The following is a 13,338-nucleotide window of genomic DNA, read 5'->3' as shown; positions in this document are numbered from 1 at the left end:
AGCTCAGTAACCAAGTAGTTTTCCAAAGTAAGGGGAACACGGACTATTTCTAACAGGATCTCAAGGGCAGGCTGTTTGACACCCCCCCCCCCAGGGGAGGAGCAGTCTGTTAGGCCACAGAGGAGGACTTTGCAGCCAGCCCTGAAGATACCTGATAAAACAGGGTCAGATGAAAGGGGAGGAGGTCCTCCCCTATCAGGGGACTTGGAAAGGGGCAGGGAGGAGACCAGGGAGGGAGTGTGGGGTTAGGGAGGGAATGAGGGAGCGGGATACAGCTGGGACACAGAGTTAACAAAACGTAACTAAAAAGAAAAATAAAATAAAAAAAATTAAAAAAATTAGAAATAAAAAAAATAAAATAAAATTAATTTATTCATAGATAAACGGATATCCATATAAAAAAAGATTTATTTTACTTTAATTATGTGTATATGTGGGATGCAAGGAAGGTTTGGCCGTGTGAGTGCAGGTGTTGAGTAGGTCATCAGATCTCCCTACAGCTGGACTCCCGGGGAATTGTGCACCACCTGTCGTGGGTGCTGGGATCACTGCTCCGTCCTCCCCCAGCTCCCCCTTTCTTGCAAATCCTCATGTGGTGTTAAATATTCTTGTGGGATGGGTTCCTTATAAGGCCTCTCTGGGGTTACAGGACAAACTTCTTTGTGGGAACTGCATTCCTTTGGATATGTCTATACTCCCTCATAGTCTTTTCAGATTGCTTTCTCACAGAAGAGAAAATGAAAATCTATGGCTCCCTTTTCTTAGGCATCATATGTTGTTATTCCCAGCACATAACATTAAAAAAGTATCTATGATCTCCTTGGCAATGCTGGCTCTTGATTGATCAATATCAGTATATCAATAGGAGTTTAAAGAGTTTTTGTGCAGTCCTGCTAGGCCACAGAGGGAGACTTTGCAGCCAGTACTGAAGATACCTGATAAAACAGGGTCAGATGAAAGGGGAGGAGGTCCTCCCCAATCAGTGGACTTGGAAAGGGGCAGGGAGGAGATGAAGGAGGGAGGGTAGGATTGGGAGGGAATGAGGGAGCGGGATACAGCTGGGATATGGAGTTAATAAAATGTAACTAATAATAAAAATAAAACAAAATAAAAGAATTTTTGTGCTTCTTCTCTAATGGCTCGGCTTAGGGAGGGACCACCACAAGGTATGAGAAATTGAATGGGAAATGAAGACATGATGCTTTAATATTTTTAGAGCATCTTGTTTACAAGTAGATCAATGGTTATAAAACTCTGCCTAATGTTAAAAATATTAAAATTCACCAGCCATTTTCTTTTTAAGAGGTTAATATTTATACACCACAGGAAAAATAAATAAATAAAATACTCGCTACTGGTCAGCCTGGTGCTGGGAATAGTAAATTTCTCAGTGTCCATAAATTAGTCTCACACAGCCAATGTTCGTTCTTCTTCCTTTACCGTTGATTGAGGAGTGTGTGTATGTATCTATGCATGAGTACGTGCACATGCACACTCGAATACCCATGCCACTGCATACATTTGGAGGTCAGAGGGCAATTTGCTAGAAATCAGATCTCTCTTTCCAACATGTTACAAGGAATTGGTCTTGGGTCATCAGGCTTGCCAGCATGCCTCTTTACCATTGAATTACTTTGTTCCCTGGCCCCTGATAATTTTTTTTAATTTTTATTTTATGTGAATTGGTGTTTTGCTTGCATATTTATCTGTGTGAGGGTGTCAGGTCCCCTGGAATTGGAGTTACGGACAGTTGTGAGCTGCCCTGTGGGTGCTGGGAATTGAACCAGAGTCCTTTGGAAGAGCAGCCAGTGAGTGCTCTTAACCACTGAGCCATCTCTCCAGCCCTCCCCCAACAGTCTTCATTTTAATTCTAAAGTAAACAACCCGACAGAGAACATGTACTTCATTCAGTATCCATACTGTTGTATGTGGATATGCTTGTGTTTAGTTTAATGTAAGCTTTCTGAAAAAAAAAAAAATAAGGAAATATTTTCTTTGTTAACTCCCTTACGCAATCCTGGATTGAGTGGGTTCTGTCACAATGTCTGAGCTGCAGGGTGAGGACTCCCTGAGAGTGGCTAAGGTCCCTTATTACTCAGGGTTATTGCTTGCTGCTCAGCAGGAATAATGGACAGCAATACAGTCCTTTCTGCCCACCCCATGCCAACTCCAAACTCATGGCCCTTGTGGGAGCACTTTCACAGACGTTTAAAGCTTGTGATAGGATTAAAAAAAAAAAAACCTGAAAATTTGGCAGAGATGTACAACTTGATTTATTTTTTTAATAATAGCAGATCTTCCTAAAAACTGTACCTTGAACTTTGAGAATGGAAATGCAACCCACATAATCAAGCAACTTCTTGCTCAGGTCTAAAATTCTCTGCACTTCTAAAACTCCTTTCTTCTCTGGTCCCTGCTCCCCCATCTATGCCTGAGACTGCCCAGGTTGTTTTGGGAGAGCATTCCTGATTCATATTCTGTCTTGCTCCTCTTTCTTCTCTGTCTTCTTACCTCCCACTTCCCCTTTGATCCTCCAAATACAAAAGAAGTTCACATGTATTTGTTTCTGAGCAACTGAACAGTAGATCTGGCAAAATGAGGCTTCAGACTGTCAAAAGGCCAGCAGCAGGTAGCCCACACTCCTTTCAACTTCCTGTTTTGAAGGGATTTCCATACCTGAGGGAAAGGGAAAAGAAAGGCAGAAATTTGTAGGAAAAGAACAGCATGTGAACTTCCTGTTTCTGGCCTTACCTTCTCTCTGGGGACCATGATCACTGTGCAATTTCTGTCTATGGAAAGCACGTATTCCCAGGTACCAGATTTTGTAATTAAAAAAAAAAAAAAAAGTGACCCAGTCTGGGATTTACGCAGGTTCAACTGACTACCGTGTTAGTTGTGTATCTGGGCGAAAAGTGATACCCACTTAAAAGCAGCATAAGGAAGGTATGTATGTCCGTGGGATGACGCGTGCGGACATCAGCGTCACACCACTCTTCCTGTTCGAACTGTTCAGTTTGAGCCATTATAGATACCTGTCTCCCATACCAAGCGCGAATCCTTTTCTTCTTGATATCTCTGGAAGTTGTTTAAGGCTCTGGAGGTGTGCTGGAAGGAGAAGGATGCAGTGTACTTTCTTACTGGTCGCTGCTAAAAGTAGCCATGGTCGTCTCAGAGGCGCTTCAGGCGACCCGACTGTGGCGGCATTTACTTGAGCTCTGCAGAACTATTCATTAATGATTATCCTACTAGAACGGGTACCCTTAAAACTCCATTTGTCCTATCTTTTTCCAGCCTGGATGTGTAAATACTACGGAAGTGGACATTAAGAAGTCATCACGAATGAGAAACCCCCACAAAACACGAAAGGTAAATGGACGTCTGTCCGTGGTCCTTGCTGAAGCGTCTGCTTTCAGAACATCCATCTCTGGTGTCACAAACATACTCACCCTAGGTTTCTGTCATGAGAATTCTTTCTTTGGGATGAGGTAAGCAACATCTACCTCTCTATAAGATGCCAAGGACAAGCCAAAGCGCATTCCACCATTGTTTGCCCTGGAAAGCCAATAAATCTTTTGGTCTTCTGTACAGAACATGGGTGAGAAGTTACTTTTAGGAGTATAAGGGACCCCAAAAGTAGCTGCTCTGGAAAGTCCTCCACACAGTGTGGACGTCAACTTTCCCATGGCCATATAGATGGAGTTCCCTCTCAGTTAACTTTCCCAGCCTATATATTTTAACATCTTCCAAGACCCTGAGTCCAAGTGCAGTTAGGGTAGAATTATTTACAAATGGCTGAGTCGTGCAGGAGGGAATTTTACATGAGGGTCCAGTGACCTTCCTTACCCCTTCTTTCTCTGAGGAAACTCAATAGTCAACAGGTCTCTTGACAGCAGCCTTCACTGAGCTGATATAAATGGTTGTTGTTTTTCTCGGAGAACCTTTTTCTATAATACACTTAGAGATTAAAGGGTGATGTCATGGGGCTGTGACAGAAAGTAGAAAGGGAGCTGGGAGACTTCAATCCATTTACAGGATATATGTCTTCTTGGAGTGCTGCAAACAGGAGCAAGGAATGGGGATGTCTAGAGAAAGCTGATATCAATGAGAAAGTCAGTGTTTATAAGGAAAGAGTCTGAGAGGAAGGAGGATCTAAAATATGATTAATTATACAGAGTAGGAGAACCTTTGCTTAACATCAGCGTCTTTGTAACACAACTAAAAGTATAGGCAGAATTTCTTTGTCTGCTGCAAGAGAATGCCTGCTTCTCTCCTTCCTTCCTTCCCTCCCTTCTTCCTCTCTTTTTTTATTTATTTTTGTAAACCATGGGCCATTTTGAAAGAAGATGTATTTTTTTTTAATTTTAATTGTTTGAGGATTTCTTTCTTGTTTATTTGCGACAAGAGTGTCTCTGTATAGCCTTGGTGGTTTGTAGATCAGGCTGGTCTTGAACTCACAGCGATCTGCCTGTCTGTGTCCCAAGTGCTGGGATTAAAGGCATGATCCAACATTGCCTGGCATTTGAAGAATTCTTGGATGAATATATGTGCATATCATGTTTAGATACAATATCCACACCTAATCTTTCCTCTCCAATGCCTTTCACTAGATAGGGATTGATACAGAGAGAGACTCTCTCCTGAACAAGGTATAGACAGTGAGAGATTGTAGAGTGAGCAGCCCTCAATGGGATGTCTGTTTAATGCCTACTGCCCCCAAGGCTCAAGAATCATCGTGGAAGAGGGGGCAGAAAGACTGTGAGAGCCAGAGGTTATGAATGACTGCTGGAAAATGGTTTTCCTGCCGGGAGAGGAACGCTGCACACAAGACTCACAGTGGCTGACAGCATGCACAGGGCCCACAGAAGATCAAGGAGCCACAATCCCAGCATGGATGGGGAGAGGGCTCATAGAGTCATGCCTAGTGGAGGGCCTGTGGGCAACAGAGAGCTACCAAGGGAATAAATGTCTGTATCTGTTGTTATTCAGCAGGGTATCGTGTGTCCCACAGTGACCTTGAATGTACTATGTAGCAGAGCATGACCCTGAACTTCTGATCCTTCTTCTGCCACTTTCTGAGTACTAAGATCACAGAGGTGTGCCACTTATACCTGAGTTTATGAAGTCCTGTGGATGCTAGGCAGGCACTCCACCCCTGAACAACAGACTCCAAAGACCTTGCTTGGTGTGGTTTCAACCTCATGCAACTCCAGCATTCTTCTAAAATGAATTTTCTTACATGAAGATGAACTAAAACTAAGATGTTTAGGAGTTAAGGAACCTTATTTTATATTGTGTTTTTTCTTTCCAAGATTCCAATATGCCCTATCTTCTCTCTCTCTCTCTCTCTCCCCGTGTATGTGTGTGTGTGTGTGTGTGTGTGTGTGTGTGTGTGTGTGTATGTGTGTGTGTTTAGAAAATTTTGCTTTATGTTAGGATGAGAAAGCCACAGAGAGTTACAAAGTCAGCCAGGTGCAGTGGCTCATGTCTGTAATCCCAGCACTTGCACTCGGGGAGGCAGAGGTAGGGAGGGAGATCTCTAGATAGCCAAGGCTACTGACAGAAACCCTTTTTCAAAAACCAAAATAATAATAATAATAATAATAATGATAATAAATAGAAATTGAGAGTTACAAGGTCCATTTGGATGCAGTGAGCAACATTTTGCCCCTAAGAATTCTCTGAGACAAAGAGCAAGGCGGCCCATGGCAAGCCCAGTTTTCTAGATGCTCCCTTGTTCCTTTCATCTGCTCCCATGTACCCTCAGCTCACTCACCAGTGGAGCCAAACAGGATTCAACAGTCAGTCATCTCTCCAAAAGGTGCAGTGTGCCGCTTTTCCAACCTAAGTAATTCAAAATCCCTTCTTGTGGCTGACTGAGATGTCAGATGAGTAAACAAAGTGGGAGAAGACAGCAGATGAGTAAACAAAGTGGAACTCAGGTGTGCTGAAGTGATCTCTAATGTTCTTTGCAGCACTAGACTCCAGGCTGATATCTGAGCTGGGCCTTCCTCCCTGAAGAGAGCATTCGTTAACGGGAGAGTTCTTCACACTCCAGCAGTAGTGGCAGAGCTCTGAGCTGGCATGCAATGAAGTGCCATACAAGAAACAATCAATGTGTGCCAGCTTGGTTTGCCTAGGACACAATTGAAGGATACAGATATTATAACTCCAAGTTGTACAACTTTACTCTGTGTGTATGTGTGTGTTTGTGTGTGTGCGGTATGTAGCATGTGTGTATATGGTGTCTATGAGGTGTGTGGTGTGTGTGTATGTGTGTGTGGAGTGATACATAATTTCAGGTACCTATAAAGTTATGAATATTTACATATTTTCAAGCATCTTGGTGATTATTCCTCCTTGCTCTTCTTCTATATTGTTTTCCTACCCTTTAGATTTGGGTAAGAAACACTATCAAATAAGCTTTGAGTTTGTTTATAGTACAAATGATAGCATTTGCTCTTTAGAAGGCCTATGGCAATGAGCTGTGTTTTGTCCTGACACTTTTCTTATTTTATTACAGTCGGTTTATGGTTTACAAAATGACATCCGAAGTCACAGTCCCACCCACACACCTACACCAGAAACCAAGCCTCCCACAGAAGACGAGCTACACCAACAGGTGGGTCTACCTGTGAAATGGCCAGCTGAGGATGTGTACGGCACCACCTGTGCAGAGGAGAGAATGAATCCCTGTCATTCCAGCTCTCACAGGCTGAGAGCAGGATGATCAAAGATTCCAGAAGAATTGCGTTTGAGCACAGACTCTGTCTCAAAATAAAAACAGGGAAAAAAAAAACCCGAAACCTTTATGCAAAGGGATAGAAGTATAGCTCAGTTGGTAGTGTGTTTGCTTGTCCTGTCCACGACCTTGGGGGTCAATCCTAGCAATACTGCGTGTTTCATATGTGTGCATGAGTGTGCTTGTGTGCATAGGTGTGCCCTAGCCTGATTCTAAGACACGACATTTGAAACAGAGAATATATGGAAATGCTTTTCAAAGCTCTTCACTGATTTATCCCTTTTTTGCCTTGAGACAATTCTTGGAAACTGTGCTCCTGACCGAGAGGTGTCTTGGTCACAGAAATTGTTTCCTATGCAAACTCTCTGTCTTAGTACCTGTGAGCAGAGAGCAGGGTGAATCCAGTCTTATTTCCCACGGATGAAGTGACATGATCAATACAGAAACATGGGCACTCTTATTTCTGCAGCATTGATTTATCTAACCTTTTGAAGTTTGTCATTATCAATACCGGTGTGTCATCATGATCTCTATGGCTCTTTTTAAAAGTCAGTTTGTCTCCAAGAAATATTTTCATTTGCATCTTTTGGTTGGCTTAATCAGAGGGATGCCCCCCAACCCTGACTCATTTTCACTTATATTTCACTACACCGGGATTTACCAGTAAGCTAATGTTCACTTCTATACTTTATAATTTTCTCATAGTTTATAAGGAAAAAGTAGTTCAGGGGCTTGCTTTCTAGATTAGTCTCATTGTATATTTATATAAGCATGTGTCGTGAGTTGATAGATTGCTTTCAAAATATATAACCTTAATCCTTTCTTGGTATAGCACAAAGATGAAAAATTTACTTTAAAAGTATAGTAACTAGTAAAAATGCATTAGTTTTATGAGTTAACTATTGGGGAGTGATGAGATTCTGAATCTAGTTATTCATCAAGAATGTTTAAAGTCTGCATAGCAGTTTTCAAATAAAGTTATATTTTTTGAAGTAGGCGTTATATTCAGATGCATCACTGTTCTAAATTTATACTAGTTTTGTTTACATTCAAATGTAAACAAAGATGATACTTTTTAAAGCTTTTCAGAGCTCTCCGCTCTGATTTTTTTCTAGATTTACCTTTTTTCCTCAAATGTACCCAGCAAGCCTTGAGGTTTAGAGTAGAGATTGTGGGATGCGATTGTTTATGCAACTATGTCTTCAACTCTCTTTTTCAGATAAAATACTGGCAAATACAGTTAGATAGACATCGGTTAAAAATGTCAAAAGTTGCTGATAGGTAAGGAATTCAATATATCAATATGAATTTTTATTTTTAAATGTGTATTTATTTTATTTTATGTGAATTGGTGTTTTGTCTGCATGTATGTCCACCCATGTGTGCTTGGTTCCCATGGAGGCCTGAAGAGGGCCTTTGGCCCTGGTCCTCTCTAAGAACACCCAGTGCTCTTTACCACTAAGCCATCTCTCCAGCCCCACGCTATAAATTTTAAATGTTGTATGACAACTTTATTAAAGATGGTAAACAGGTGGTTGGAGGAGAAAGGAAATGGTTGAAACATTTGTTGGAGTATCTTATTTTTGCCCCTGAAAAACTTCTGTAGAAGTCTTTTGTCATGATTTAAAGACAACAGAATGATGATTATCTTATGTTCCACAAGTACAATCCTTATAGAACCAAGAATTAATTTCATGGAAGTGGCATCTTCTTACTCTTTGTGGAAGAAAGGAATATTTTTAAAATTTATTTATTTATTTTTATTTATTACAGTTTATTCACTTTATATCCCAGCTGTAAACCCCTCTCTCATTCCCTCCCAATCCCACCCTCTTGTCCTCCCCCAGTCCACTGATAGACAAGGCCCTCCTCCCCTTCCCTCTAACCCTAGCCTACCATGTCACATCAGGAATGGCTGCATTGTCTTCCTCTGTGTCCTGGTAAGGCTGCTCCCCCTCATGGGGAGGTGATCAAAGAGCAGGCCACTGAGTGGAAGAAAGGAGTCTTTTAACTTACTGGCTCCTATTTGGCAACCTAGTGCATCTGTAAATTCATTTTGACATTCATAGATTTTAGATTTATATTTTCCTCAATTAAAAAAAAATCTACATTTGTGAAAATAAAGCAACATCAAATTTTCTGAGCATTTTAAAACTTCCAATGGCTTGTGTCTTTCAATGTGGATTCTGCTAACAAATTAAGCAAAACATGGATATGATGAACATCCTTAGGTTCCCTACCTGTCCACAGAAGAAGTGACATAGAAAAGAAAACTCTATTCTTTTTTTATTGTTTATTATTATTAGTTACATTTTATTAACTCTGTATCCCAGCTGTATCCCACTTCCTTATTCCCTCCCAATCCCACCCTCCCTCCCTCAGCTTCTCCCTGCCCCTATTCTTAATGAAACATGTTTTGATTGCTTTAAGGAATCTGCCAAGTTCTTCTCGTATTTTACCCTCCTCTTTCTTCTTTTGGTTTTTGATATCATTAAAAATAATTTTTTCACCAGTAATTTTATCTATCATTTTTCTAACTTGGCCAACTTGGCCACAATCTGTTCTGCTGTGAATATTCTGGCTAGCCAGGACTGGCATGATCCTGTGTACCCATGGCTCAGGCCGAGCTGGCCATGCAGTCTCCACAGGGGCTTACTGGCTTCCGTGCTCAGGCTGGGAGGTAGAATCCACAATGTCTGCCTGTCATAACCGTGGTGACTTATTACATGTAGGTTATGGAAACACAGAAATTGCCATTGGATTTCTTTCTGTAAGCTGATGTGGATTTCCTAGCCAGCCATTTTCATTTCGTTTCCCTTAGTTTGAATCAGGCATAACTTCCAGGTTAATAAAAAATAAAGCTGGGTATGTTCTGATTTTGTCTTTTTCCCCCCCTCTTTTTTCTCCCTAGTCTACTAAGTTATACGGAACAGTATGTAGAGTATGACCCGTTTCTTGTGCCACCTGACCCTTCCAACCCATGGCTCTCAGATGATACTACTTTCTGGGAACTTGAAGCAAGGTAAGGACATGGTCTCTTCCCTCCAAGTGTGTCAGTTATTTAAGAACGTGTGTGAAATAGCAGAATCGGGAGCTGAGTCCTTATGGAGATGATTTTGCTTTTGCTCTGTGTTGTCCATGATTTAGCATTGCTGGTCAAAAAGATATTGTAGCTATAGGCTTCTACACAGAGGTTTGTCCTGCTGCTAGGGTGCTGTTCTGCCATCAGAAAGGATGGAATCCAGTCATTCCCAGCAACGTGGATGGAACGGTAAAGCACTAGGTTCCATGAAATAAGTGGGAGACAGAAAGAAGAGAACCACATGAGCTTACAAAATGTAAAAATACAAAATGCTATGAGTAAATAGTGGTTCCCAGAAACTTGGAAAAGTAGGGGAGAGAGAGACACAAAGAGAGGTTGACCAGTTGGAGCTAGGAGTTCTGGTGTGCTGCTTGTTGGACAGTAGGGTGACTGCTGATATCTATGTGTTGTGTGTTTGAAAACTTTAGACAAAATGATTCTGAATACGTTTACCTTAGAGCCATGCCACTTGAGAAGATGTATTTATCCTGATTTCAACCCTACATAATGTGCTTGTTTCAGAATATCACATAGTACTCCATATATATATGTATTCAAATCCAAATATATATATATATATATATATATATATATATATATGGGTTTTTATAGATTTCAACACATAAATTTAATTTTAGAAACAAATGTATGTTGCTGAAATAACTGGCTCAAAACTATGGGTAACATTTTAAGTAGGGGTTAGTCAGAATTCAGATATTCAGATTTTAAAATTCATCTCTGTGCTGTTAAATCATTTGAAAAACCATATAATCAGATAGGCTTTTGTGTTCAGGTAAAAATGGATGCCAAATCCACACTTGCTTAAGCCCAATGCAAACATGTAAATTCTGTTTTAAAACTAAATGAACTCACCATAAACACAGAGAAGCTGATATTTAAAAACCCAAGCTCCAGGTAGAACTCTTGGTTTCTTTGGGGAGCTTTGTGGGATATTGTGGCATCAGCTTTAAAGCTCATTCAAGAGTGACTGCATGCCACTTTTCAAAGACAGGATTGTGTTTCACAGCCCTTCTGTTTTGTTTTGCTTTATGCAGAGTCTCCTGAGGTTCCATGTGGGCCTTCAGCTCATCATGTAGCTAAGGATGACCTCCAACTCTTTATCCTTCTACCTCCACCTGTGAGACACTGAAATTAGACTTGTGATGCTACATGGATCCAAGTAATATTTGTAGAACATTTCTCTTACATCTAGCCATGGACTTTAAACATTTACCAATTCAGAAGTCTTTAGTCAGAAGTTTTATATATACATACACACACACACACACACACACACACACACACGCACACATATATGCATGTATGATATATATATACATATATATATACATACCCACATATATAATATGTGTATACATATATGCATATATATCTAGGAAACTAGAGCCCCCAATCCATGACTAAATATATTTCATATTTAATTTCAATAGAATCATATGTAGTAATGAGGCCTGCTGGATACCAATGCATTACTCCAGGGCTTTCCTATACCACAGACTACACTGTATGGTGGCTGAAATTGGGCTCTGCATAACAGTGGTTTGAGTTTTACCCCTTACTTTTTGTATGGCAGGATCAAGTTATAACTCTCTGTACACCAATGTCTTCCTCTTTGAAATGAGAGAAGGAATACCGCTCTTCTAAAGTTGCCAAGAATCCATCCAGACTCTTAGAGGCAGATGCCCCTCAGTGTTAGATTGTGTTATTAATCTAACGTATACCTCACTGTGATTTCATGAAAAATAATCAATCAGTGATGTATTGCTGTTCCAGGGGATAAGACGGGCACTCTTCTAAGGCATACATGATAAAGAAAATAGAAAACAGCTCATGCATGGTGGCACAAATCTTTAATCCCAGAATTTAGGAGATAGAAGCATGGACCTTTGTGAATTCAAGGCCATCCTGGTCTACACAGTGAGTTCCATGCAAGCCAGGATACATAGTGAAAGCCTGCCACGAATTACCCACCCCACCCAAACGGGAATGCTAGTAAAAAGAATGCATTTAGCCTTATTTTCTTTCCCACAGCAAAGAACCAAGTCAACAAAGGGTAAAGCGATGGGGTTTTGGCATGGATGAGGCACTGAAAGACCCTGTTGGGAGAGAGCAGTTCCTTAAGTTTCTAGAATCAGAATTCAGCTCCGAGAACTTAAGGTAAGACACATTTTGTCACTATGAGCAAAAGAGGCACTGCTGTGTCTAGTTATTTTACATGTAATGTACCTGTTGCTCTCGTAGTATCACAATGATGTAAACGAATTTCATCTCTGCCACCTAAAGATGGAAGGAAGAATATGAAAAGCTATCCAGCATTATTAATTCCTTTCCATGGTTTATTTTTATGCTGCCTCTGGATTCGTCAACTATATATATTTAGAGCTTTTAAAATTGATTCCATAAAGAAAACTCCCAGACATATGTGTTTGACAAAATGAAACATGTCTATATTAGTCAGTATTCATGTCCTAATGCCCAATAGAAACAAAGGAGAAAAGATTTATTTTGGCTCAGAGTTTCAGGGAATTTTAGTCCTTCATGGCAAAAAGCAGGGCAGAGCAACTCAGGTCATAGCAGTAGGAATGTGTGGCTGAGGTTGTTCACATCATGCTGAGAACATGCATACACAAATATTAGATATGTCACACACACACACAAACACACACATACACACGTATTTGTCTTGAGCTGTCTAATATGCCTATTATGCTTCTTTATAAAATGATAAATCTCTCAGTCTTCTAAAATAGTACCACCAACTGGGGCCATGCAATCAAGTCATGAGCCATTGGGGAACATTTCAGAGTTGAATCATAACAATTGCCAGTAATGCATGTATTTGAAAACCTCAGCATGTACTTACCAATAGTAACTTCCAATATCAACTTCTCCAGTAAGAAAGAGAGTTAAGGACCTTGGAACAAAAGTCAGCCTTACCAGACCACAGAAGAAGACAATGCAGCCACTACTGATGAGACCTGATAGACTAGCATCAGAGGGAAGGGAAGGAGGACCTCCCTTTTTAGTGGACTGGGAGAGGGCTATGGGTGGAGAAGAGGGAAAGTGGGATTGGAAAAGGAGGAAAGAGGTACAGGGCAGATACAAAGTGAATAAACTGTAATTAATAAAAATTTTTTAAAAAGAACCAAAAAAAGGTCTAAAGATAACTTTTTCATTGTTTGCCTTTAAATGCAGTTGAGCTGTTGATCATTTCTCAGCCTTTTAGCTAAAATAAAGCATAACAAAGCTGTTGAGACTGGTGATGCATGGAGCAGAGAAAGAGGCCAAGACATTTGTTTTGCCCATCTGTCCTAAATCTCACTCTGATCTGTTGTAATATTTTCTAACTCAAGAGACACCTAGGAAAAACTTTTCAAAATATGAGGCATTAGAGTAGATGTCCACTTAAGATGACTGATACAATGTTTTCACTACATGGAACTTTATTTATTTATTTATTTATTTATTTATTTATTTATTTATTTATTTATTTATT

At 40.3% G+C, this 13,338-nt stretch overlaps 1 protein-coding gene across 3 annotated transcripts in view; it reads left to right on the top strand.

The window, feature by feature from the left end:
• The window catches only part of Rgs7 (regulator of G protein signaling 7), a 395,324-nt gene that overhangs the window by 358,546 nt on the left and 23,440 nt on the right, over positions 1 to 13,338 (top strand). For all 3 annotated transcript variants that reach the window (XM_055608524.1, XM_055608515.1, XM_055608514.1), the window contains exons 10-14: positions 3,292 to 3,366; positions 6,521 to 6,619; positions 7,959 to 8,020; positions 9,651 to 9,761; positions 11,874 to 11,999. In XM_055608524.1, coding sequence (XP_055464499.1) covers positions 3,292 to 3,366; positions 6,521 to 6,619; positions 7,959 to 8,020; positions 9,651 to 9,761; positions 11,874 to 11,999 — 473 coding nt within the window. The remainder of the gene's footprint in view (positions 1 to 3,291; positions 3,367 to 6,520; positions 6,620 to 7,958; positions 8,021 to 9,650; positions 9,762 to 11,873; positions 12,000 to 13,338) is intronic.

The sequence above is a fragment of the Psammomys obesus genome, unplaced genomic scaffold (genome assembly GCF_907164565.1).
Source record: "Psammomys obesus unplaced genomic scaffold, mPsaObe1.curated_primary_1811, whole genome shotgun sequence".
Classification (NCBI taxonomy): domain Eukaryota; kingdom Metazoa; phylum Chordata; class Mammalia; order Rodentia; family Muridae; genus Psammomys; species Psammomys obesus.
Note: the sequence above shows the minus strand (reverse complement) of the source record. Positions and strands in the feature narration are given on the sequence as shown.